Here is a 27,730-nt window from a genome sequence, read left to right as displayed (position 1 = left end):
AGTTAGAAAGTGGCCGGAGCTAGTCATCTGAAAGGCTTCCTAGTCTGTCTAGTGACTGATGCTGGTTGGCAGTGTGAATCCTGACATGTGACCTCTCCATGTGGCCTGGGCTTCCTCATAGCATGCTGCACACATTCGAGGAGGACACCAGAGAACAAAGTGGCATTTTATGTAAGTCACTTCCTCTGCTACTCCTTGAGCCATCACACAGGTCTGTCCAGGGTCAGGGGAGGAGATGCGTACTCCATCACTTGATGGGAAGAGTAAGTCAAATTGTCAGGAGAATATGCAGGAGGGCATCTGTTGTGGCAGCCATCTCTGACAGAATAGACTCCATCTCACATGTATTCAATTTGTCTTCTTTAAATGGAAGACCAGAGTGGTCTTTCTAAAACAGATGTTTTGTCCCCTATTTTAAAGCATCTGAAGGACCCCCCCCCATCTCGTTGCCCTACATCCCCTAGAAACTATAGATAAGTGCAGGGGACCTGAATGACCTGGCCACAAACAGTCCTTCTTTGTCTCATGTTTTTGTGACTTCTTCCCTCCACTTTGATGATTCCGAGCTACCCCATTTCCTGAATATGCCACATGGTATCCTACTCATTCTCAACACCTTAACTCCTGCTCTCTGCCTCCAAGGGCCTCTCCAACCCCTTTTCTGTATAAGGCAAGCCCTCCTCAGATGACAAGTCCCCCCCCCCCCCCCCCCGCGATTTCCTAATCTGCCTCAGGCACAATTCATTCACTGTTACCATTCTCCCACAGCCCTTTCTCAACCTCTACCATAGAGTGTTTGTACCTGACTTCTCAGGGGGTGAGCTCCTGGAAGTAAGTAACGATGTCTCTAGTGCTCAGTACTGTGCCAACTCGGCTGTCACTGTTAAAATAGCACCTGAGTATTGCAGTGTTCCAAAGTCCCTTAGCATTCTCCTAGGCTAACGTGCGCAACATTCGGCCCTTCCTCTTCTTCCAGCAGTCAACTGAACATTTCTAGCACCAGCAACACAACCCTGATCATATTAACTTTTCTTTCCAGATCATGTATTCTCGAGGCTCCAGGTTTGTTGAACAAATTTGATTTGTTCATAGATGTTTCGGTTATGACTTAGGTAGTCATCATTTCTGTGTGTTAGGAAAGTCAATATTTATCAGTCAATTGTGTATCAGAGTTTCAATCAGCAGAGTCAGTTTTCAGAATAACTGAAAGTCATCTTTCAGCTTAGGATGATGGCGGGGATAGGGTACAAAGTACCCTGGATGTCTTGGCATATTCCAGATTTGCCATTAATGGATTGTGGGGCTTTAGAGGAGATCCAACTCCTGAGTCTGTTGGCTCCTAGGTCAGTTGAGGCCCCCCCACCTACGGGGGTGGGGTGGGGAGGGGAATGTGGAAGGAAGAACATGGAAGCACTCTTCCAAGTGGTAAACACGCGTCCATGAAGGCTGCTGATACTCTTGACCAAAGCCCTGAACTAAACACCTAAATTATGTAGACAAGAAACTTTGAATGTTTAATGCACTTTGTTAATTTAAAATTTTGAGATACGGTATTTAGCAAATGTTGTATTTATTGTGATTTTTATCCCCAAAGAGAGAACTTGTCAAGGAATACTATGTTGCATCCTCTCTTAGAAGTTTTATCCCTATAGCTTTCTTAAACAAAGAAGAAAAATACTGTTCCCTTAAAAATTTTCACAAAGAAAGCTTAATAATGTCAAGGGACATATCTTGGAAAAAGGAGAGCTTTCTAAGAAATGTTATTTAAAAGGCCATTTTTGGGGCACATGGGTGGCTCAGTCGGTTGAGTGTCCGACTCTTGATTTCAGCTGAGGTTATGGTCTCAGGGTCATAGGATGGCCCCCCAAGTCAGGCTCCATGCTCAGCAGGGAGTCTGCTTGAGATTCTCTCGCCCTCCCTCTCTGCCCCTCCTCCTGCTCGGGTGCATGATCTCTCAAATAAATAAATCTTAAAAAATAATAAAAGGCCATTTTCTTCACATCTTTTTGTTAGGAGGGGATGTTTCTTATCCTATATAGCAAGGGATGGACTTACAGGATGAGACAGTGATATCTTCATAATTGTAAAAATGGAAGATCTTTGTTGAGTAGGTGAAAGGTTGAGATTTAAGAGAAATTAGTCAAATTGCTACAGTGAAAACTAATGGTCATTTTCCACCCTGCCCCATAAAGTAGGATTCAGGGTTACACTGAGTGGTATTATAGCTGTATTTTAAAAAGAGCTATCTAATTTTATGCCTGTAATAACTTCCATAATTATACATGTTGGCATAATCAAGCCTCATGCTTTGGGGTATAGCCAATTACTGTAGCGATCAAGAGGTAATTTATTTTCTCATGTACATTGCTCACAGTGGGGCAGTTCCATGACACATTCATGAATTCTAGTGTGGTATTGTTAAGGGTTGTTAAGTATAGGCCACTGGATTTGAAGGGCCGCAGATTTACGGGAGCAATTCTTTTAAATCTTCATCTGCTTCTTGTGTCTGTTACTTTAAAAGGAGTTCTTAGGAACATAGGCTTATGCCTATCCTTGACCACAAGACAGATTTTTGGATACACCTTGCCGGTGAACACATTAGACATAGAGCCAAATCCTTCCTTACTTTCCCTCTGAGTCTACCTTTGGAGAGAATGTGAATTGCACTTTTGAAAGTGAGATCCTAATTTTGAAGAGAATTTGAGGTCATTTAGGGCAGTTCTCACTTGAGTGGGGAAATCTTTATGTAATAAACCAGAGTAGTGGTCACTGTTGAAAATAAGCTTTGGGAGCCCCTGGCATAAAACATGTTGTTATTCTAAAGTTCTGTCATATTTGCAACTCTCAGCTTCTGGATAATTGTTATAATTTATAATTTACATACACCAATAACAGGTGTATGTTACTTTGCTTATAGGTATCTGATACCTTGATTGCTACCATACCATTTCCTGATCAAAACTATTTCTGTAGCTTTACCATAAATTTTATACCTTTCCCCTCGTTATATTTTTGAAGCATTCAAAAAATAAAACTGGCAATGTCCTTACATTTGAATATGTGTCTTTAGTAAGGTCTTTTGATTTGGCTCATTATATGTCTTAACTGCAACTCTGTGCTCATTTTTTTCTTACCTGACAGTCTTAAGCTAGTGGCTTAAAAATTTTTTGAAAGTAAGTTTTGACCATAATCTAGAAGTGGAACTACATTTTGACATCAACAATCAGTAATATCATGTGTATGCACACACAATTGAAAAACAAAATGTCATAAAACAGCCTTAAGGAGGACGGATACGCCCTGCTGTGTTCCGCTCTGCTGTCTTCAGTGAGCATGTAGGGTGGGGCTGGGGGAGGGAGCTGGTTGTGGTCCACTGCGTCGATTTCATAACCCACTCCTAGAGTTGAAAAAAACAAGGCTAAAATTTTTGTTCACAGTGTCTTTGTTTCTCTCTGCTTTCTTAACACGGATTTTGTACAAACCTCTTTCACTCTTGTGGATGTGCTGCCTTTCTATACTTGCTCTATTGTAACAGTACCCGTGAAGGACTGTCAAGAGAATGAGGCCTGTTGTCATTCTGTTCTGTCAGCAGAGGATGCCCTTTCCTGTACAGCATCACCAGATTATCTGTGCAAGGAAGAAACTGAGGCCACCTAGGGAGCTTCCTCCATGGCCCTGCAGAGCCCTTACATTATGCTAATCCAAACCGTAGTCTTTCCAAAAGATGTGGTCCAAAGAGTGGACTTTGTGGGTGGATCCTCAGCAGCCGTCCTCCCCTCAGCCCCCAGCTGACCAGTCTCTCCCTGTAAGTAGCTTAAGAAAGGGCAGGCAATAAGTAAGTGTGGACCTGGAGTGTCACGGAAGGCCTGCTGGGTGCCTCTAAGAAAAAGCTACAACAGGAAGATGAGCTTCCCCTCTCTGGTGCCTGTGAACAGGAAAACCTCTAGCCCCGCCATCAGTGGCAGTCACTCATCAGTCTCTGGAGAACCAGCCCTGGAATCAAGCTGACGCTGGACAGCAGATTAGAGAAGCCCAAAGAGCTTGGTCCTTAGGGATACTGTCGAAGTCTGAAACTGCCCTGCTTTTGGACCTCCTCTTGTAAAGCTATTTAAACCAATTTGATGTTAGTTTGCTCTTACTTATTGAAAACAGACTCCTTAGCGTGGACACGTCTGTCCTTTCAACTGACCATTCATGTGTGGAAGCGCAAAACTCCCACGATTATAGAAGCCACAAAACACGGTTGAATCAATTAACAGAATATTCTAGCATGTTGTTGTCTCTGCCTTGTAGCAGAACTCAGGCTCCAGCTTAGTCCTACCACTCCTAGCCCAGGTGACCTCAGTCCCCATTTAGAGGTTCAGTGTTCAGCGATGACATTTATACTCAGTCAAACAAAAGGCTGGGCTGGATGAAGAAAAGACTCTGACCTCATTACCCTTCAGTTGTGGTAGCAGGGCTGTCGGTGTCCTGGGCACTGGCTTGCATGGCGTACACCCAATGATCCACCCTCAGTCCACACCCACATAAGGGACCAGGCTGCATCCAATGGAGAATACGTGGTCAGCGTGTCTGTCGGCCTGACCACAACAACTCAAAGCCTACTTCTGATATGTGCAAGAATTATTACCAGGAGCCAGGAACTCGACCAATGTCCCTGGACACTTTGTTTCTAGTGTGCTTTGTATTAATAATCATGAACAGAATTCTTCCTAGTTACTAAAACCAATCCAGGCTGGAAATACATTGCAGGGAAGGTGTGAAGCCACTTGAAAGTAAGTGCTTTCAGTGTAACTCCAGTTTCATAAAATTTTACTGATTCTGAGAAGCAGGCAGAGGCCAACCCTGCAAAGGGCTGTGTTTTCTTGACCCATGTGTGACGAGCTCAAGGAGAGGTCATTCACAACAAATAGAGGGGGAAAAGACCTGATGACCAAAGGAGCTCAGCCTGCCCCTGCCAGGCTCTCTTCAGGCCTGGCTTCTTTCTTGCCATTTCCATGAATAAGAAGGAAGGTCTTTGCATATTGTCTTCATCTTGTATTGTCACAGAGCAGGGCCCGTTACTTATTTTCACTTTGTACAGTGCATGCCCTTCCCCCATGGGGTTATGGTTTCCAGTCCACTTTCTTGAATGTTTGGTTTGTGCTTTGCCCCTGAACTCTTTTGGAAGTTGGAATGGTCTCCATGTGACTGGTGAAAACACCAAGGCTTGGAGCTGGAGCCTCTGACGTGAGTGACTTTACCCTGTGTGCTCTCATTTCTGGGCTACAGCTTGGTACAGAACTGCTTCCTCCCTAGAAACACAGCCTTTGCTGAAGCCCAGGGAGCAGGTAGGCAAAGCAGATACCATGGGAAGCTTGGGGAGCGTGGTCGTGGCATCAAAGCTGTTACTTCTCTAGCCCCTGGGTGCATCCACCCTTAGGCCAGGTGGATGGCTTCACTTGAGTTATTCCAACCAGGCCCCATGAACCTGTAAAATGGGCTGGACAAAGAGAAGGTCAGGGAAGGAACAGCAAGCGAAATTGACTAGTAGAAATTGGCTGAAATCGAAGAACCGTAGGAAGGACAGGTACGAATGAGTTACAGGTAAACCAGATGGGTCCTTGCCCAGTCACATAGGAACTGTGGAGGATCTTAGTGGCCCCTGCCACTTCCTTTTATCAAACTGATCCACTAGGTTTTATCTATAACCCAGGTGGTTTTTATTAGGGTAACTACTGACTGAGAAATCAAAGCCCCATTACCTCTTCTTTTCAGCGTCGGAAATAGGATGTTATATGGTACAAGAGACCTTCAGATGACTTCCAAATGCATAATTCTACCTGGAGCCCAGAAACTGACAGTGGCCAGTGGCGCACAGCAGATTGGGGAAGCTCCCACTACCTGGTGCCGAAGTCTTGCTGTGCTTTTTAAAGGCTCAGAGGCTCTAGAAGGCCCGCTTAAAGTAGGTCTGATAATGAAAGTGGTTGCATTGGAATTGAGCCCTCAAAAATTAATAAAAAGATCTGTCTAATCACTTAGTTTGAATCATTAATTAAATGTTCAATGCAAACATTTTAAAGGAGAAATTGCAAACTAGAAAAAAAAATTCCCCTGAAAATATTTAATGTAAATAACTCCTTGAGATGGTGCTTTTTACAAAAGGTTTGTCGCAAATGCCGTTTTGTTTAGGGGACAGGACATCAGGAAATGATATGATCGTTTTCTATTTCAATGAGAGTAACAAGGAATCCCACCTGCCCCACCCCCATTCTTGCTCTATGTAGAAATTTGTCCAGCATGATGAGCAGCAGTCATCAGCGGGAGGTGGCTGAGCCCCAGGTGCCCAGAGAGTTTCTTCAAGCCACTACTTCTGTGCTCCCTCACTGTGTCCAGAGCCACTGGCCAAGACCACCAATTCACTTTCTGATTATATCTTTTCTGTCTTCGTATCTTTCAAGGCTTTGGTAATACAGCCGAAGGGTAACCATGTTGAAAACAAGCACAGGTTCTTTTACACATAACACTGTCAGCTCATGTTGGGTAAACACAGGAAGGCACACAATAAATTACAGCAGACCCTATCTCTTCAGAGGGTTTGTGGTGACCTCCAGGGTGGGGGCTGGGCCTGCCGGCAGCCGAGCATCCAGCACTGGGGTAGTGTGAGGACCACCCCGGGAAGGAGGGGGTCCTTCCTTAAGTCATGTCCGTATACAGGTCTCATGATCAAGTGGAGGAGAAAATCCTTGCCTTATCCAGTGCAGTGCGGCCTCTGCAGTAAGGAGGACCCTCCCCTCTGAGTGCCGCTCACCTGCCCACTTGGCCAGGTCCATCCGTGTTGGCACAAATCAACTGTACGTACACCCTTGTTGAGAACTGGTGGCAAATTAGTCCACAGGACTCCATCTGCTCCTTACTTAAGTAAATCACTTGGAAAACATAAAACTGGAGGTTGTAGCTCAGTAAAACAATAAAGTGCTTTCGATGAGGGTAGCTGTTATTTACCAGTTGTTTCTCGTTTCGCCTGAGGCACTGACATCAGTGCTATGGAAGGTGATAATGTTTACCACTGGTAAAAACTGTAAAAGCTTGTTTCCACTAAAAAGCCTGCATTTCTAAAATGTACTTTTTCCCTCTTGTTTCCATGTCTTCACGTTACTAAACGTGGTCTCACTACCCGGTAAGGAGATCGTTTATGCTGGGGTGGGGCGGGGTCGGGCGGCTGGAAGACACAAGAATAGAAAAGGAGCGGTTCATAAATATTCCTTAGGGGTTCCACTTGTGACGGTGAGAGAGGGGGTTATGGCAAAAAAGATGAGGCCCCGTGCTGAATCCAGATATGAGTCCCGAGGAGCCAGAGACACAGATTGGCTTCTGGAAGGGTCCACATTCAACCTAAGACTTTATTCTGAGTCCACATGCTTGATAACTGCTATAACACACTTGCATCTTCCATGGCCTCGATCCACCTGTAAAACAGAGGAGAGGGCACACTTAGGTGTCACAGCTCTGAGACTCTGGTCAGAGAACCTAGAAGTGACCAGATGGACTAGGTGACTATTAGCCTGACATTGGGGACCATGTCATATTCATATTTGTTTCCCTAGCATTTAGCAAAAGGTCTGCTGAATCAAAGCATGCCTGTATGAACGAATCATGATAATCTTTAAAAAATCTTACAACCAGGAACAGGTTCTGTTCTGCTGTGGCCCAAAGGGGTTAAATGGTACAGGAGGCTGGAGCAGAGAGAAGCCAGAGCCCTGGGTAGCAACTTGTAGAGGGAGAGGCAAGGAGATACAGGCCTAGTTATTTGGGTACCTTTGAGCTGAATTGGTATCCTCTGCTTTGAAGCTATAAAATAGGGTTTTCTTGTGGTAGAGGTGAAAAATAGGTCCTACTTCACTGCTGCCCTCTTCCTTCTCTGGGGCAATGGTGAAACCGAGCAGAGGCATACTTTCCATGGCCACTGTGTCCTGCAGAGGGCAAAAGGGAAAACGATACTACACACGGCACTACACACAGTCAACTGCTCAGCATTTACTGTTCCCTCCGATTTCAGGTGCGCGACGAGCCCTTCTGTGTGAGGCATGGTTGGGCAACAGTGGAATAACCATACACATACTGTTCACCCCCTCTTCCCGCCAGGACCAGTCATGAGGAGAGAAAGAAACTTAACATTCTGTCACAGCCTATTAGGGTCCAGGCATTTTCATCTTTATATTATCTTGTTGAATCTTCACAACATCACAGAAGGTGTCACTCCTGTTCTAAGAAGACACTGAAGCTCAGAGAAGGTAAATAACTCCCTAAGATCACACAGGTTAGTCAGGAGCAGAGCCAGAATTTGGACTCATGACCACCTTCTAACACTGCATTCTTTCTGCTGACTTGATTAGTCAGAGACTCTGTTTTCCAGAATTATTCCAGATGATATCCCCAATACTCATTCCCCCACAGCCTATCCACGACGTCTCAATATGGAGCACGTAGGGTGTCTGTGCTATAAAGTTGCTAATACTGTGATGAGACCTTCACAGAGAACATAAATGGATCTTAAAAATCACAGTACTCAGTGGAAAAAGAGATTTTTGTATATAAACATATATTTACACATACATACTTATGTGAAAATACATGCTCATAAAATACAACTTTATGAAACCACACATAGACAAAGAGGTAAAATTAGTTAAGCAATTAGTTAAGATATAATTAGCTAAGAAGGCTGTGGGAGGAGAAGGAGGAGGAGTTGAGGTTGTGTATAAAACGAAATCAACTTTCAAAGACCGCTGGATCAGGAAAAGCATCTAAACTCAGTATCGATTCATGATTAAAAAAAAAAAAAACCCTCAGCAAACTAGAAGGGAACTTCCTTAATCTGAGGCTATCTATAAAATACCTACAGCTAACATCCTACTTAATAGTAAAATACTGAATGCTTTTCCTGTAAGATTGGGAACAAGGCAAGAAGGTGCTCGCTCCTACCAATTAAACTCAAAATTGCACTGGAGGTCCTAGTCATTGCATTAAGGCAAGAAGAAGAAAAAGTTCAGAAAAAGAAGAAGTTAAACTATCTGTGCTTGCAAAGGACTTGTTTGATTGTAAAACAACTACTAGAACCAATAATCAATTTAGCAAGGTCACAGGATAATTTTTTTATATCTGTTTACAGCAAACAACTGAAAATAAACTCCATTCAAAATAGCATGCAGGGGCGCCTGGGTGGCTCAGTCGTGAAGCGTCTGCCTTCGGCTCAGGTCATGATCCCAGGGTCCTGGGATTGAGCCCCGCATCAGGCTCCCTGCTCATTGGGAAGCCTGCTTCTCCCTCTCCCTCTGCTGCTCCCCCTGCTTGTGTTCCCTCTCTCACTGTCTCTCTCTGTCAAAAAATAAAATCTTTAAAAAAATAGCATGCAAAAAATAAAATAGGAATAAGGTTAACATAAATGCAAGAACAGAAGTATGAGACCTCTATACTAAAACTACAAAACATTAAAAGAAAAACTAAAGAACTAAATAAATGAAGATTTATGCCATATTCATAGATTTGAAGAATTTCAATATTGTTAAGATGCCAACTCTCCCCAAATTGATTCAACAATCTCTGTCATCATCTCAGGCTTTTGGGTAGAAATTGACAAGTTTATATGGAAACACAAAAGACCTAGAATACCCAAACAATCTTTTAAAAAGAACAATGTTGAAGGGGCGCCTGGGATATTCAATCAGGCATCAGACTGGTGACTCTGGCTCAGGTCAGTCATGATCTCATGGGTCATGGGACTGAGCCCTGTGTCAGTGAAAGTCTGCTTGAGATTCTCTCCCTCTGCCCCTCCCCCCACTTCTGTACGCACATGCACACTCTCTAACAAACAAACAAATAAATAAAAGAACAATGTTGAAGGCTTATACAGTCTGACTTCAAGACTTACTATAGAGTTCTGGTGATTAAGGCCGTAAGGTATTGGCATAAGATTTCATAAATATATCAGTGAAACAGAATAGAAAACTCAGAGATAGCCCCAAATGTATTTAGTCATTTGAATTTTTTTTAATTTTTATTTTTTTAAAGATTTCATTTATTTTTTGACAGAGAGTGAGATAGCGAGAGGGAACACAAGCAGGGGGAGTGGGAGAGAGAGAAGCAGGCTTCCCGCTGTGCAGGCAGCCCAATGCGGGGCTCATGACCTGAACCGAAGGCAGATGCTTAACGACTGAGCCACCCAGGTGCCCCTAGTCATTTGATATTTAACGAAGGCACCAAAATAATCCTATAGGGAAAGGAAAGTTTTTTCTAAACAAGTGGTGGTGGAATAATTGGATATCCATATGGAAAAAAAATGAACACCACCCCCTGTCTCATACCATACTCAAAATTAATTTCAGATAGACCTGAATGTAAAAACTAAAACATTCAAGTTTTCAGAAGCAAATACAGGGGAACAACTTTGTGACTTGCAGTAGACTAAAAGTTTGTGATATGAAAAGCAACAGCCATAAAGGAAAACACTAATAAATTAGGTTTCATTTAAGTTAAAAACTTCTGTTCACCAAAAGAACAGAACAAATTCATTCGTTAAGAAAATGCACAGGCAAGCCACAGACAGGGAGAGAATATTCACAAAACATTTATCTGACAAAAGACTGGTATCCAAGATACGTAAAGAATTCCTGTAACCCAATAATAAGACAACTTACTTAAAAAAATATGCAAGAGATCTGAACAGACACTTCTCAAAGGGAAATACAGAAATAGCCAATAAGCACATCAAAAACATCATTAGTTACTAGGGAAATCTAAATTAAAACCACACTGAGATACTAGTAAATTAATGACTGACAATACCAAATGTTAACTAAGATGTGGAGCAACCAGAACTCTCAGACTTACATACATTGTTGAGGGGAGGATAAAATGGTAGACCACTTTGCGAAAGGGCTGTAATTTCTGATAAATCAAACATATACCTTCCTATGATCTAGAAATTCCAATCCTAGGTGTCTACCCAAGTGAAATAAAAACCTATTTTCATATAAAAACCTCTATACAAAAGTTTAAAGTGACTTTATTCATAATTACCAAAAACCAGAAACAACCCAAATGTCCTTCAACTGATGAATGGAATAAACACATGGTATGTTCACAACATGGAATACTACTCAGCCATAAAATGTCATGACCTACTGCTGTATTCAAAAACATGGATGACTCTCAGACACCTCATGCTGAGTGGGAGAGGTCACATTTATATGTGATTTGATTTATATGAAGATTCTAAAAGAGTTAGTAAAACTAATCTATGGTAGAAAAAATTCAGAACAGTGTGCTGCCTGTGGGGACAGGAATGAGGTGGGGATACCACAGGTAAACAACAGGGATTCATGATAGCACACACAGTGAAAACTGGCTATCCATTTTATCAAACCTTTTTTCTTTGATGGAATTTGTGAGCCTAGTCCTATCACTTGCATGGTCTTATTAAGAAATTGTACTAGTTCTTTACGGAAAAAACTTCTTTGGAAGCATACTTAAAATCCACCTTTTAAAATCAACTCAGGGTGTTACTTCCAATAACAACTGTTGCTCAGGACCTACAGAATGGACACTGAGAATGGGTTTTCCATTCTCAGACAGGATTCGCCTCTTTGGTGGTTATTTAATTATCACTAGCCTTCATTCACCTGTCTAAGACAGAGTTTCTTCCCAAAGAGTGGTCCATGGGATGGGAGAGTCCCATGAGACACCCCATGAGGAAGGGCCTGTGGTCAGGCCAGCTTGGGAAATCCCCTCATTCAGAGATCCACAACACATCTGGGTACATTACAGATTCTAAGAAGTACTCCTACTAACTGCCTACTCAGGGTCCCCTCAGAATCCATTGTTTAGAGAACCCCTGTGAGCATCCTGTGTAATACCTACTTTGGAAGATGCTGCCCTGGGCTGCAGGTGGGCATCACATCACATTTCAGTTTGTTCTGGAAAGATCAAAATTCTCCTCAGCTCCTCTGTGGGCATGTCAGTGAGGGCACTGGAGTTACTCAGGCCTACTGTGGGTCCCCCTCTGTCTGTCTGCGTCCCTGCCGGCCTCTGGGATTCCCTGAGGGACGGGCAGGCTGCAACCATCACAGCTACCGGTCTTTTGTAAGAGAACGTTTATGCCCCCCAAAGAAAGTGTCTTTTGCACCTTCGCCAGCATCTGGGGTCGGGGTAGAAGCGCCAGCCCTGTGCTGATGTGACTATCCTGCTGGGGTAAAACACACATGCTCAGCAGCTGGGCTCTTAAGTCCCGTTTTCGAAGCGGGTTTAGCCCGCGGAAGCCATCGGATGGTGGGGGCTAGACATGGAAATCCTTCAAACTATCACCCAGCGTCAGCCTGGGTCAGGACCAGACAGCCACCTGCTGTATAACAGAGCCCGCACCCGGCTGCTCTGGAAGCAGGCTTCACTTCCAAGGCCGTCCAAGGCCCTCCTACATTTTATGTGTAAAGGTCAGACGCTCTGTAAAAAGTATCAACTGAAGTTGTATTTAGTAGAAACACTACCACGAAACAGTGTAGTTCCCTGGAGTGCCTGGCTTGTGCTAGATGCCGGGCCTGTGACCTTCAACAGTCGGGTGCACAGGTCTGCAAGCTGTCCCGCCGTATCTCCACAGAGAGATGGTAAAGTCCTTCCACTTGGAACCTACACGTGGTTCTGTCTTTGTGGCAACACTCAGCACATGGTACTGCTCGACACAGACTGGAGTGGTACGGGAACTGGAACCCGCATCCAGCCTCACACCGCCCTGCAGGCGATGGGGTGTTGGGCATACCCACGGGGACATTCTGAGGCATGAGCTTAACCGGAGGGCCTTCACAGGTGAGAGGAGAGAGAGCACGAACCACCACTACCTCACTGGCCATGTAGGTGTAGAGCACTTTGCCTTTGATGACAAACCAGAGCTTCTTCCAGTGCCTCTTGCCTTTCTTGCACCGGCTCAGATAGCCACTGATGGCGGAGCCCTCTCCCGAGGCGGCCACCTGACAGAAGAGAAGCAGAGTGGTCAGGGCACCAGGGGGTAGGCATGGTTCAGGCGGAGCTAAAATGACAGTGCAAACCAGCTGGCAGAGCGTGTATACTGCTTTGAAATCTGAGACTCGGATGAGGTCTCGGGACACATCCAGCACCTCAAAAGCCGCACAACAGTACCAGGGATTAAGACAGGACTTACTGAGTGGGCCCAGGAGACACACGATCAAAAACTGCCTTCAGGAGTGTTGCCCCAAGTGGCGTTTCAGATTCTTGGCTCCCTCTCCCCAACCCACAAGGCCCCATAATACGAAACTGCAAATATCTGGGGGAAAGGCTCTTCCTTCTAAAATTGATTCTTACAAGATTTAATAGGTATTCTTCTCAACATTTTATTCAAAAAAAAAAAAAAATAGAAAAGGAAGGAAACCTATGAGGCCAGCATTACTCTGATACCAAAACCAGATAGAGAAACCACTAAAAAAGAGACCCACAGGCTAAATATCTCTGATGAACATAGATGCAAAAACCCTCAACAGAATACTAGCAAGCTGAATCCAACAATACATTAAAAAAATCATTCACCACTATCAAACGGGATTTATTCCTGGGATGCAAGGGTGCTTCGATATTTGCAAATCAATCAACGTGGTACATCACGTTAACAAAAGAAAGGATAAGAACCATATGGTCATTTCAATAGATGTAGAAAGAGCATTTGACAAAGCACAACATCCATTCATGATAAAAACATTCAATAAAGTAGGTTTAGAGGGAACACACCTCAACATAATAAAGGCCATATATGAAAAATGCACAGCTAATATTATCCTAAATGCAGAAAAACTGAGAGCTTTTCCTCTACAGTCAGGAATAAGACAGGGGTGTCCACTCTCACCACTTTTATTCAATATAGCACTGGAAGTCCGAGCAACAGCAATCAGACAACAAAAAGAAAGAAGCATCCAAATCGGGGTGCCTGGCTGGCTTAGTCGGTGGAGCATGCGACTTTTGATCTTGGGGTCATGAGTTTGAGCCCCATGTTGGGTGTAGAGATTACTTAAAAAAAAAGGCATCCAAAGGAAGGAAGAAGTAAAATTTTCACTATTTGCAGATGACATGATACTGTATAGAAAACCCAAAAGACCCCCAAGAACTGTTAGAACTGATAAACAAATTCAGTAAAGTCACAGGACACAAAATCAACGTACAGAAATCTGTTGCATTTCTATACACCAATAATGAAGCAGCAGGAGAAATTAAGGAATCAATCCCATTTACAACCTCACCAAAAACAATAAGATACCTAGGAATAAACCTAACCACAGAGGTGAAAGACCAATACTATGAGGACCTATAAAAACCCTGATGAAAGAAACTGAAGATGGCACGAAGAGATGGAAAAACATTCCATGCTCATGGACCAGAAAAACAAATATTGTTAAAATACCTATACTACCTAAAGCAACCTACATATTTAATGCAGTCCCTATCAAAATACCACTGGCATATTTCACAGAGCTGGAACAAAACAATCCTAAAATTTGTGTGGAACCACAAAAGTTCCTGTTTAGCCAAAGCAACCTTGAAAAGGAAAAGCAAAGCTGGAGGCATCACAATTCCGGACTTCAAGTTATATCACAAAGCCGTACTCATTAAAACAGTATGGTACTGGCACAAAAACAGATACAGAGATCGACAGAACAGAATAGAAAATGCAGAAATGGACCCACAACTATACGGTCAACTAATCTTGGACAAAGCAGGAAAGAATATCCAAGAGGAAAAGACTGTCTCTTCAACAAATGGTGTTGAGAGAACTGGAAAGCAACATGCAGAAGAATGAAACTAGTCCACTTTCTTATCATACACAAAAATAAATTCAAAAATGGGTTAAAGACCTAAATGTGAGACCTGAAGCCATAAAAATCCCAGAGGAGAACACAGAGAGTAACTTCTTTGACAGCAGCTACAGCAACTTCTTTCTAAATATGTCCCCTGAGGCAAGGGAAACAAATGCAAAAATAAATTATTGGGACTTCATCAAAATAAAAAGCTTCTGCACAGCAAAGGAAACAATCAACAAAACTAAAAGGCAACCTTTGGAATGGGAGAAGATAACTGCCAGTGGCATATCTGATGAAGGGTTAGTATACAAAATACATAAATCCTTTATAAAACTCAACACCCAAAAAACAAATAATCCAATTAAAAAGTGGGCAGAAAACTTGAACAGCTATTTCTCCAAAGAAGACATCCAGATGGCCAACAGATACATGAAAAGATGTTTATCCTCACTTATCATCAGGGAAGTGCAAATCAACACTGCAATGAAAAGCCACCTGACACCTGTCAGAATGGCTAAAATCAACAACACAAGAAACAACAGGTGTTGGTGAGGATGTGGAGAAAGGGGAACCCTTCTGCACTGTTGGTGAGAATGCAAATTGGTACAGCCACTGTGGAAAATGGAGGTTCCCCAGAAAGTTATGGAGGTTCCCCAGAAAGTTAAAATAACTAACCTACCATCTAGATCTAGCAATCACACTACTGGGTATTTACCCAAAGAATACTAAAACACTAATTCACAGGGATACATGTACCCCAATGTTTATAGCAGCATTACCAACAATAGCCAAGATATGGAAGCAGCCCCGGTGTCCACGAATTGATGAATGGATAAAGAAGATGTAGTAAATATATTCAGTAGAATATTACTCAGCCATGAAAAAGAATGAAACCTTGTCATTTGCAATGACATGGATGGAGCTAGACAGTATTATGCTAAGTGAAATAAGTCGGTCAAACAAAGACAAATACTGTATGATTTCACTCATATGTGGAATTTAAGAAACAAAACAAATGAGCAAATGGGAAAAACAAGAGAGAAAAAACCAAGAAACATACTCTTAACTATAGAGAACACACTGATGGTTGCCAGAGGGGAGAGGGGTGGGGGATGGATGAAATAGGTGATGGGGATTTAGGGGGGCACTTGTGATGAGCACCGGGTGATGTATGAAGTGTTGAATCACTATATTGTGCACCTGAAACTAATAAACACTGTATGTTAACTAACTGGAATTTAAATAAAAACTTGAAAAAATAAAAAAACCCACACATACATGCTCAAAAAAATAAACTTGATTCTTACACTTTTTAAATTTTTAAAATATTTTATTTATTTTAGAGAGAGCATGTGAACACAAGTGGGGGGGCAGAGGTAGAGACAAAATCTCAAGCAGACTCCATGCTGAATGTAGAGCCTGATGTGGGCTCAATATGGGGCTCAATCTCACGATCCTGAGATCGTGACCTGAGCCAAAACCAAGAGTCAGAAGCTCAGCTGACTGAGCTACCTAGGTGCCCCTCATTTTTAAGCTTATCTCTTATATTTAAGGATGGATCCTCTTTGTAATGTTTACTTAAAAGGTTTTATAATCTTCTTCCTAATTCCTGTTGTTATTAGTAGAAGTAGGATTTGTCTGTTGCACAGTCTTTATATGGGCGTTCAGAATACAATACAGGTTTGGAGAAATACCAGTCTGGGGTTCCAGCCCAGGTTCTCCCAGTTATTTGATGGGCAATGTGGGCAATTTACTTCTTCTAAGTCTTAGATTCCCTACTAGCAAAACTGGAGTCAATGACCTAAGAGAGGTACCTGACAGGTATAGTGCCTGGCCCACAGAACTGCTCAAAATACTAATCTTACTATTGGGGCAAGAAGGCCAGGTCTGGAAATAATTTCATCTGACTTTCCCATTTTACAGATGGGGAAACTGACGCCTGGAGGAATGGAGGTTATCTACTGAAGGTCAAATCTCTACTTAGTTGAAGAGAGGGTAGAGAACTTGGATCTCCTGGCAAATACTCCGAAGGTCAATGAACTTCAATGCAGGGAAAGGAGGCCATCACCTACCTGGGATTTTTTTTTTTTTTTAAAGATTTTATTTATTCATGAGAGAGAGAGAGAGGGAGAGAGAGAATGAGCGGGGGAAGGGCAGAGGCAGAGGGAGAAGCATGCTTCCCACTGAGCAGGGAGCCCGATGCGGGGCTCGATCCCAGGACCCCAAGATCATGATCTGAGCCGAAGGCAGACGCTTAACGACTGAGCCCCCCACACACCCAGCCTGGACTGTTTTAAGAGGTACCAGGAAAGGAGCCTGTGTCCGCCACAGGTTCCAGGACTCCCAGCACCAGACACAGGCTTTCTCTCCCTGCACTTGCCCTGCCAGGGCAGCTCGCAGAGTGAGGAAGGCAGAGTGGACAGAGTATGTCAGGGGAAGCCGATTCTGACCTCCCTTTCTGGCAGGTGATCGGAGAGGCAGCATTTCCGCAGACTTTGTCATGGGGAGCAGGGCTTACTGTTAAGGTGGAGCTCCTGCGGAAAAGGGACAGGGCAGCGGGTGACAGGTGGGGCACATTTCTCCTGGGGCTGCTGCAAATCCCACTAAGTGCAGTCTTTGCTAGGTAATAAAAAGGTTGTCACTTTGAGCAAAAATTACCAAAGGGCTAGCTAGGACACCAGCATCAGAGACAGCTGGACTCTAGAAGGCTAAGAGCAGCGGTTCTCAAACTGTGTGCCCATGGAACACTCAGGTTCTGCCCAGCAGGAGTGAAAAGGTGATCTTTTCTCAATTGGTGGAAAGGGACTAGGTTAAATAAATGATGCTACAACCATACAATGTGAAAAGTATGAGATTTGTATGTGTGAGCAAATGTGGAATGATAGCTAAGAGAAATTAAGTGTGAAGAGTGTATAGAAGATTCAGTACAATTTACCTTTTCAGTAAAAAAAAAAAAAAGGATCAATGGATGTACATCTTTAGTATGTATATGCATTAAAATTTCTGTAAGGATCCCTAAGAAACTTGATGGTGGTTACCTCTGGGAGTAGGTGGGACTGGAGGAGTTCGGGGAGGGAGAGAAACTCATGTTTCATCAGGTATTCTTTTGTGCTGTTTTGAAAAAAAATTTTTTTTACCATGTATGTGTTATTCCCAAGATTTTTAATATGCAAAGGAATTAAGTAAATGAGTAGAACTGTACCCCTTTAAAATTTCCATACCCTAACACTTTTTGAAACTTGCACCTTGCCACCTGCTACTCAATAATGAATATTAATGCAAAAACTTGGAAACAGCTGATCTTCTTTTGACAGCTTGTATATTCATGGGCACACATTTGTTTGTGGTTGTGACCAGAATACAGACATATAATCTGGCCCTTCTTATAGGATAGACTTGAATTTAAGCAATTCTGAGGCTTCCTGCAGACAGTCCCACATCCTCCAGGACGCTCAGCACCCGAGGCCCTTTGGGACCCGCAGGCTGAAGCGGACAGCACAGCTCCGAGGGCCTGCTAGGGAGGGCTAAGCCAGGACTGTGGCTGTTTTAGTCAGAAGAACCCCAGTGATCTGTGCACTACCCATGGGGACCAGGTCTAGGCCATGGGACAGGAAAGAAAGTAAGGAGAAAAAAAGAAAGACTTGGAGGGGAGAGAGGGATGGGAAAGAGTTCTAGCACCATCTACATTTCGGGTCCCGCCTTCTGCCACCAAGCAGGCATGTTCTCAGTCACGCCCAGGAGACAGGCCCTTGTTAGTGGTGAGTCAGTCCTTGTCACAAGAGTGTCTCCCATTGGGAATTCTCTTTGTCCTGAAGAGCTCAGCCAGGCTGGGGGAGGTCATACCCTGTCCACCGAGGAGGACCATGAACCTTCTAAATCCCTTGCCTCCCACATAGGCAGTCCGCCTGCCTTACCTCGGTCAGGGCCGAAGGGACCTTCTTCTGTTTCTTGAAGGTCGAGGGGTTGATGCCGTGGAAGACAGACGAGAAGGCACTGCTCGAGAAGCGGGGGGAGGACAGGGGGAAGCTCATGCTCACGGGCCGCTCTGTAACCAAGATAAGCCACAGGGGATGGGAGGTGAGTGTCCACATGGACAGGCATGCTTCTTGCTTTGGAATGCCAATTCCTATAAAATTGGAGCTCTGGGTCCCTCCTGAGATGGGAATCAGCCTCATGAGGGGGATCAGGTGTGACCACAAAGACAGGCACACTCCCTCTGATGACATGAAGGCCACGGGGGCCAAGAAGGAAGGCTTTTCCTGGGTGCTGGCTATCCCTTCTTCACCTGGGCTGTCCTCTGTGATGGCCTCCGGTGGCCCCACAGAGGAGAAATCTTTGGTTTTGGGCCCAGTATACACTTGCTGTCCCTCTGGCCCAACTCTGCTTGGGCAAAGCTTGTACCCCGAGCACAGTCTCTCAGGGGCCAGCTTGGCTTCCTCAGGATCCTTTATCACTCAAGGAGCCCTCAGCCCTTCCCTGATCCACACCTCCTCTGCTATCTGTCTCAAAATCCTTATCCTGGAAAGGTCCCATAGAACACAAGCCTACAGAACATTTTCAAAAAGAGGGTCACCATGGCAAAGTATACCTGAAGCACAACACCTGCCATCCCCCTCACAGAGAGGCACTGCCCCAGCGTTTCCCAAGCTTAGCTGCCCACAGACCCTTCTGGGAGTGCCTATCGATTTCCCAAGGAGCCAACATTTTGGGAAATGGTGCCCCAGGCATGAGTTTAAACCCTTATTTCCTCCTTCAGGGCTGCTTTTGTTCTGAACCTCCACAGGAATGTGGTTTCAGGCACAACCAGGGGCCAGCGAGAAGCCACCCGGAAGAACAGTGGTGCCCAGGTTACCTCTCATCAGGCCTGGGACATCCCCGCCCCTCTTCTTCAGCTCCCCATAGCAGCCGTCACAGACCTTGGCCATCCGGTCCTTGAGGTACTTCAGAGGGTACTTGTTTCTTGAACAGTTCCGGCACACAATCTGCAAGCCCGGTTGGGGACATACGTTGGAACGGTTCTCACCCTCTGCATGTGCACGTGCAGAGGACCAGCATCTTCTCCCCTCTGCTGACTCACCCCCCACCTCTCCAGGTACTGTTCTGAGCACAGGACTGTGCCAGGTCCCCCTGCTTTTCCATCGTGGAGACACAGAGTTTCTGTGCAAGTGCCTATCAGTTTTTCTGATGAGCCCTCAACCAGGACATGATACTTTTTCTCCAAAGACAATAACCACGTGTGCTAGGATTTCTTTTGGGAATGCAGTGGTGGAATGGAATGGGATTTGGAGCCCTGGTTTGAGGCTCTCAGTACAATGGGGCCTCCCAAGGTTAATGTGAAAACACCCGCCCTGAGCCCAACAGTAACTGCTGGATGCCCGAGTGCCCACCCCACACGACCCTAAGTTCACACTCACCCAGATGAGGTGACTCACCTTGCCACAGGCGTGGCAGTGGTGACGCCTCAGGGTGAGGGAGAAGTCGCAGCCACAGTTCATGCACATCATAACATGTGTGACGGGCACCAGAGTGGGGGGCCTCTCCCCCAGGCTGACCCCCAGCCTCTCCCGTATCTGGAGCAATGGAATGGGGTGAGCGGTGTGGTCAGGAGATGGCTAGATGGGTGCCCTCTTTCCTGTACAGGGTGTGGGATGGATTCTAATTCTACAACCCCCTCCACCCCATGGCATCCTCTAGGATGCTAACCTTGGGTCAGAAACAGAGCCAACCAGAGGTGCTGTGCTTGGGCCTGGCCACGGGGGAGCTGGTGGGAGGGGTGGGAGGAGGAGCCCGATGGAAGGAGCTGAGAGTCCTTCTGGATGTGTGGGTGCCCAGGGAAACCCAGGGCTGTGAGGCCACTGTCAGGTGGGTGTCAGGGCCCCACTCACCTCCACACTGTGGTGAAAGGCAGCCAGGGCCTGGGCCTTGTAATCCTCAGGGAGGGCTCTGCTCAGACAGCTGTGCCACTCGTCCCGCTCTGCGCAGGAGCTGCGGGTGCAACGTGGCGTGAGCAAGGCATGCAGCATGCACAGCGGCTCGGCCTCTGCTTCTCAGTGTAGATCAAGTCCCCCCACCTTTCCCCTGGCCGGGCCTCTCGGTGTCTGAGATCCCACCAAGCACCGGCCGGCCGCCAGACCGGCCTAGCATTGTACCTCGGCGCCTCCATCTACTAGCAGGGCAGCCAGGGCAAGAAAGCTGTCCTCTGGGCCTGCTTCTTTCCCTGCAACACACGGGACTCTCAACGCTATCCCTCTAGCTACCAGAGCTGCTGTGGGGAAGAAATGACATGTGGGTTTGTTAATGGCAAAGCACTGTGCAGAAGCAAAGGGCATTAGGGAGGTGCAGAGGGCCCCACCCTTAGGAGGGACGGGGCGGGGGGGGGGGGCAGGGGGCAGAGGGCTGTGTACACAGGGAGGGGAGGGGAGGGGCAGGCGAAGATGGAAAAGTTCAACGTCCCTGTCGCCGCCCCATCTTCCTCCTCATTTTCCCACATAGTTTCCCAGACACTCCCTCACCCAACAAGTTGGCTTCCCAAATCCCCATTCTGCACCGTGCCCTGCAGGGTTTTCTGAGTGGTGAGTGCGGTTCCAAGAGATAGCGGGGTGAAAATTCTCCCAGGGCCCACTAGGTGTCGCTCCCACCCTGAGTAAGCGTGTGGCCTGCCCCAGGAAAGCCCGGAGAAGGGACCAGGTTGGCCTGGGAGGGAGGTGGGGGTAGGCGGAATGGACAACCAGATGCCATGTCCCCGAAGGGAGATGTATGGGTCCGCCTGTCTCCTGGAAGCTTCAGCATGAGTATCTGGGTGTGCAGGAAGGTGACCGACCTGTCAGTGACAGTGGATCCTCGAGGCCACTGGCCAAAGGGCAGTGCCCCTGCCTAGCAGAGATGGGCAGCCTCATCTGAAGGGCTGAGTGTGGCCTGTCACCATCCCCACCTCACAGCTGGACATATAGAAACCATACCCCGGGCCGTCTCAGGCCCCTGACTTTACCTAGAGATGAGGAGAAAAGATGCCATGGAACCCCATCTAGGCATCACCTCCTCCACGAAGGCTTCCCTCACTTCCCCAGATGGGTGGTCACTCCTTGGAATTTTCAAGGTTTCTTCTACCCACTCGGCAGTAGACAGTAGTGGATAAGAGCTCTGGGTCACACAGTCCTGCATTTGAGCCCCAGTTCCTCCTCACATGGCCATGTGACTCCTCTCTAGGCCTCAACTCCCCATGCATGGGAGAAGTCTCAAGCCCCACAGCCAAGGGTGGGGATGGGGTCAGAGGAGGTGCCTACTGTATGTTACTCTTGTCATCAACACTTTTAACTACTACAGCAGTTATGCTCTATATCATGACCGATACGTAACTCTCCTGCCCTTAATGTAGGCTTCCCCCGAGCACAGCAAGGTTTAACTCTTGCGTCCTCAGCACAGGACCTGGCACTGAGCAGTGGCTAATAAATGCTGAAGGAGTAAATGCAACTGCATGAGAATGTGTCAGTGCGTGTGCATCCTGTGCCGGCCCAGGAACCACCACCCCACCCAAAGGGCACTGCTGCCACCCCCAGGTCAGGTACCAGCTGAGAGGGGAGGCAGACACCCATGTCTTGGGGACCCGGTCCCAGCCCCCACAGTGCCCACAGTGGCCCCAGCAGGGGCCACATCTCCCTGGTTTCTGAGCCCAGGGAGCTCGAGCTGGCCTTGCCCGGAAAGAGGGAGGGGGGAAGCTCTTTTGCTGCCTAGAGTAAGCGAGGCGGGATCCCTGGGTAGCCAAAGGCCTGGGGAAAACACACACACTTCTGATAGAGAGGCCACACCCCCGAACCAGGGAAAGGCAAATGATGAATGCTCACTCATTCACTCTCCGGATATGAAAGCCTAAAAGCAGACCACTTTATAAACTAAAGTGCACGATGCATTTTTTACTCGCCTTAACCTCTTGCATTGCTGTAAAGACCCAATAATTCGTAGACTTTTACAAACATGAGATATTGTTGTTATATTTAAATGACAGGCTCTAGAAAATAAGTCCCTTAACCCAAAATAATACCAAAATAGAAGTGACACATCCAGGTTATTATGCCAGCCTTTAACACCTGCAAAATCCTGCCCCTTTATCCCTCAGACCCTCCCTCTACCCACCTCCCCATACCTCGCAGATAGAGTCAGGCAGGACTGGGAAGTCTCGATCTTTAGAGCATAGGGCACTTTCTCCATCACAGGACGACTGACCTAGAAAACCAAGAGCAGACTGTCAGGGTGGGGGCAGGGAGGGGCAAGCACAGACCCGCCTCTTCTGGTCCTGACACAGTGGCTCCGACTCTGGTCTGTGGGCACCTGTCCACCCCCAGGAAGGTGGGTATGTTCTCTAAAGGACTGGAAGCAGGCTCTGTACAGGTATCTGTATACTTGGTTCAAAGCAGCATTATTCATTGTAGCCAAAAGGTGAAAGGAACTCGTGTCCATCCATGAACAAATGGAAAAAAAAATGTGGTCTATATGTACAATGGAATATCATTAAGCCATAAGATGGAAGGACATTCTGACACAAGTTGCACATGGATGCACCTTGAGGACATCCTGCTAACTGAAATAGGCCAGTCACAAAAAGACAAACACTGTATGATTCTATGTACATGAATTATCTAGAGCAAATTCCTAGAGACAAAAAATAGGATAGTGGATGCCAGGGGTTGGGGGCTGGAGGAATGGGGAGTTAGGAATGGGGCTAGAGTTTCATCTGGGGATGATACAAAAGTTCTAGAAATGAATGGTGGTGATGGTTGCACAGTAGTGTGAATATACTTAATGTTGCTGAACTGTATACTTAAAAATGGTTAAAATGGTAAATTTATGTTATGTATATTGTACCATAATTTAAAAACCTTTACTGAACACCCACTTATTTCCTCCCTCCAAATGTGTCCTTATGTGTTTTCCTCTTTTTAGGATGCCCTTCCCTTTCCCCTTTCCCATCTGTCCAAATATTATCTACCCTAAAGAATTCCGCTGCCTCCCTTTGGGAAATCCTCCTTCCCTCTCTCCACACTCCCTGGACTACCTCCAGCACAATCCTGCTATAACCCACAGTGTAACGCTGTTTCCTCAGGGCTGCCTCTTCCTGCTGGTCTATGTGCTCCTAGAAGTGGGGATGCCGTCTTTCCTACCCTGAGGTCTCCCTCGGACCACCCACCCCAGGGTGCCTGGCACCAGGCATTTACCTTCATGCTGGCCACTGACAATGTGTTCTTCAGCCGGTATTTCCCGTCCTTCTGGGGATACGTATACAGGAGCACATCGCTCATCTGGGGAGAAGGAAACCCCATCAGACGTGAAGGCTGTAGGGTGTCTGTCCCGGAGGATCACTGAGCTCTGGAGAGCATGGGCATCTTGCATTCCCCAGTGACCCTCATAGGAGAGCAAAACCACTCTGAGCAAACACATGAGTCCCTTCCTTTAAATTCCACTCCGAGGTCGATAGTTAAGAGGAATAAATGCAGATGTCCACAAAAGGTCAAGTACAGGAATGTTCATAGAGGCTTTATTCATAACAGCCAAACAGTGGAACCACCCCAAATATCTAATCAACAGGTGAATGGATAAATGAACTACAGTACATCCATACTGTGGAGAACTACATAGCAAAAGGAACTGATGGTCCACATAATAGCATGGACAAATCTCAAAAACATGCTAAGTGAAAGAAGTCAGACACAGAGTGGTACACACTGCTTCATAACATTTATATAGGCAAAACTAATATGTAGTGACGGAAATTAGGCCAGTGGTTGCTTGGGGCAGGGGATAGGGAAAGTGAGTGCTAAGGGGCCCAGGGGAACTTTCGGGGGGGATGGTCTAGAAATATTCTATATCTTGACCCAGGTGGTGGTTACACAATGACACATATTAGTCAATATGCAGGTACGCACACTTAAGATTGATACATTTTACTCTACAAATGAAACTGTCATAAAGTATAGTTAAGGAAGGGAGAGAGGAAGGGGGAGAGGAAGCTCCTTGATAGTGAGCTGATGGGTCCTGGTCACTGGTGTATCTCCAGTGACCACAGCAAGTACTCCATATTTGTTGAATGAACAACTGAAGGTCCTTGCCCCCATCTGGGGCAAATGGAAAGAAAGTGAAAGTCACCTCACCTCCGTAGGGGAGCGTGTTTCTGTTTGGCTAAAAGGTTTATAGTCTGAAAAGACGATGTCAATCCTCACCCTGCTCTGTAGCTGTGCAACTGTGGGTGGACAAGTTGGCTCCCTCTCTGAGCCTCAGCTTCCTCCCTGCAAAGCAGGGGGGCAGTGCCACCCTACCTCATTATGGACGCTGAGAAAGAATGGCCCCCAGTGAGCCCACCCAACGTGGGAGCCAGCGTAAGCTAGGAGTGTTGTGAGGACTGAACACGACAAGGCATCTAAGGGGCTAAAACAGAGCAAGAACTCAGGATTAGCATTTCCTCCCCCCATAGAGAGTCTGCTGAGGGAACAGAATAGACGAGGCTTCTTGCCACCAGCTCTTAGGATCCCAGCATCACAGCCAGAGCAGTGTGGGAGACCTGGCCTGGACCCAGAGCTGCTGGTGAGCTCAGGCAAACCCTTCCTCTCTCTGGACCTCACTGTCTCTAATCAGAGTTGGAGGAGACCAGGGACCAGCAAACTTTTTAATAAAGGGCTAGATAGTAAATATTCAAGTCTTTGCGGGTCATAGAGTCTCTGTCACAACGATTCAACTCAGCCACTGTAGTCTAAAAGCATTCACAGACCATCCATGAACTGTGTTCCAATAGACCTTTATTAACAAAAACAGGTGGCAGACTGACCCCAGGTCAGAGGAACCTTCAAAGCCCCTTCCAGCTCTGCCCTTCTAATAATGACAAGACTCACTCTGTGCCAGGGGCTGAGCTCAGCACCCTGATTTCAGTTCAGCCCCCAACAATCCCATCAGGCAGGCTCTACCATTATCATCCTCATTTCACAGAGGGAGAAACTGAGGCACAGAGAGCCCTGACAACCTGCCCAAGGTTACAAAGCTTGTAAGTGGCAGCGGCAGGGTCATATGTAAATGAATGCGCCTCCAGTGTGTTCAGGTGTGGTGTGTTGGAGGTGGTCACACGGTGAGTCCTGGCCCCATCTGGGGACAGTGACCAAACCTGGGCACAGAGCCTGGCTCATAAGCCTGCCCACCCTGGGGAACTGGCTCATGTCACTCATCAGAGCAGTCCCAGCCTTTGTGTGGCTGCCCCTCAAGCACCTGCTGCCATGGCAACTGCCATTAGCACCCTGGGGTTTTATGAGTGGTCAGGACCAGGCTGCCTCCCACTGCCCAGAGTTCTTTCCTCTTCAAAGCGGGTGTTTTACAGCCTGATTTGGAGGAAGATAGAGGAATTCTTCGTGGAGGAGTGAAGGGGAATCTCTCAAAATAATAAGCCCCCAGTGCGGAGCCCCACCTACCACCTGGGGCCATGGTGGGAACCTCTCTGTAGCATTACCAAAACCCCTGTGCAGGTGGGCAGATGCCCTGACTTTGTTCTACAGTTACAGTTATTTTATGAAACTGGCACCTTATGGGGAAGAAAAAGTCTTAAGTGTGTTCATCATGGGTCTTCCTGGCTCAAGAACCTATCTTCCTCCCACCTCTTTCTCCAGGGGAAATTTATGAAGGTCCTGTGCTAAGACAGAGCAAAGAACGGGACCCAGGTTCAGCCTGCGGGGAGCTATGGCCTAATAATAACAAGGGAATAAGAGACACCCAGGCCTAGCATCGAGATGCCTGAGGGAGAGGCTATGATGAAGGGCCAGTTAGATGCTGGAGGGCAGGTGAGGGAGGGGAGGAGGGAAAGAAGGACAGACGCTGTGTGTTCCCTGGCTGTCTGGGTCCCTGTGAGAGGCAAAGGCACGAGCAGGGCCTGGCCAGAGGAGGTGGCCAGATGGGGAATGGCTAGGGGACCAGCACGGAGCTCCCTCTGTTCCAGCTGGGGCTTCACTCCCTTCCCCCACTGGCAGGAGGGACTATTACCCCACTGTAAAGAGAAGGGCAATGACAGATGTGCCATGGGCCTCAGAGCCAGTAAATGTCAGAACTGGGATGTCAATCCAGTTTGATTCCAAAGTTCATGCTCCTTTTTCACCATCCCGGACCTTCATTTTTCATTCTCAGAGGACACAGTCGTGGGCTCCAACTCTCCCCAGGGCTGTGCGGGTGCAGAGGGAGGACCTGTGTCCCCTACAGCAATTGTCAGAGGGAAGGGAGGACACTTACCAAATAAGCGGCCTTCTATGTGCCTCATTTAATTCCCCAAACCGCCCAGTATTCCTACTTTCCTCCTGGGAAACTGGAGGCTCAGACATGTCTGTGACTTGTCTAAGGGTTACATAGGGGCTAAGTGTTGGGTTAGGATCTAACCTGCTCACTCCGGCTCATGACCACATAGATATCCCTAAATTCAAGGGTATAATTTCTTCTCAATAGAAAGAGTTTTCAAATTTTTAGACTAACATGGAACAAAGGACAGCTTCCCCCAGACTCTCTTTGCTCTTGTTTTTGCTCCCATGGCCCTGAGATTACACACCATTCTCACAACTCGATATTTACATTTGACACTGAAGGCTGAGGGTACAGCATGAGGCTGTTATCTCTTTGTTTCCAGTGCCCAGCACATCAGAGGTGCTCACTAAATGTCTGAAATAGGTTCTTAGACACTTGGGAGCCTGTTTACTGTTACTTTGCACACAACTCTTAACAAAGTGTAAGGAGGCTGTTGGGGCAGCCACGACTGAGAGTAATAAAAAAAAAAAAAGAAAGCTAAAATAGTGAAGAACAGAGAGAAAATTATACACAGCACAGGTAGGAGAACTTAAAAGGCAAAACAACTTGGAGTTTGTAGGACTGGGGCAAATTGCTGC

At 46.3% G+C, this 27,730-nt stretch overlaps 1 protein-coding gene across 5 annotated transcripts in view; it reads right to left on the bottom strand.

Annotated features, from left to right (window-relative positions):
• Positions 1-3,024: 3,024 nt before the first annotated feature.
• The window catches only part of FGD5 (FYVE, RhoGEF and PH domain containing 5), a 123,596-nt gene continuing 98,890 nt past the window's right edge, over positions 3,025-27,730 (bottom strand). For 2 of the 5 annotated variants that reach the window (XM_034997591.1, XM_034997592.1), the window contains exons 13-21: positions 24,044-24,127; positions 22,975-23,054; positions 20,720-20,819; positions 20,267-20,404; positions 19,687-19,816; positions 18,749-18,879; positions 12,870-12,998; positions 7,798-7,952; positions 3,025-7,448 (exon numbers count right to left, since the gene is read on the bottom strand). In XM_034997591.1, coding sequence (XP_034853482.1) covers positions 7,412-7,448; positions 7,798-7,952; positions 12,870-12,998; positions 18,749-18,879; positions 19,687-19,816; positions 20,267-20,404; positions 20,720-20,819; positions 22,975-23,054; positions 24,044-24,127 — 984 coding nt within the window. In that variant the 3' untranslated portion in view covers positions 3,025-7,411. Of the gene's footprint in view, positions 7,449-7,797; positions 7,953-11,421; positions 11,955-12,869; positions 12,999-18,748; positions 18,880-19,686; positions 19,817-20,266; positions 20,405-20,719; positions 20,820-22,974; positions 23,055-24,043; positions 24,128-27,730 lie in introns of those variants that run through there. The other 3 variants (XR_004677838.1, XM_034997593.1, XM_034997594.1) reach the window with 3 other exon arrangements.

Source organism: Mirounga leonina, unplaced genomic scaffold, assembly GCF_011800145.1.
Source record: "Mirounga leonina isolate KUSES-001 unplaced genomic scaffold, KU_Mleo_1.0 Mir_94, whole genome shotgun sequence".
In the NCBI taxonomy this organism is placed as follows: domain Eukaryota; kingdom Metazoa; phylum Chordata; class Mammalia; order Carnivora; family Phocidae; genus Mirounga; species Mirounga leonina.
The sequence above is the reverse complement of the archived record's forward strand: the minus strand, read 5'-3'. Positions and strand labels throughout refer to the sequence as shown.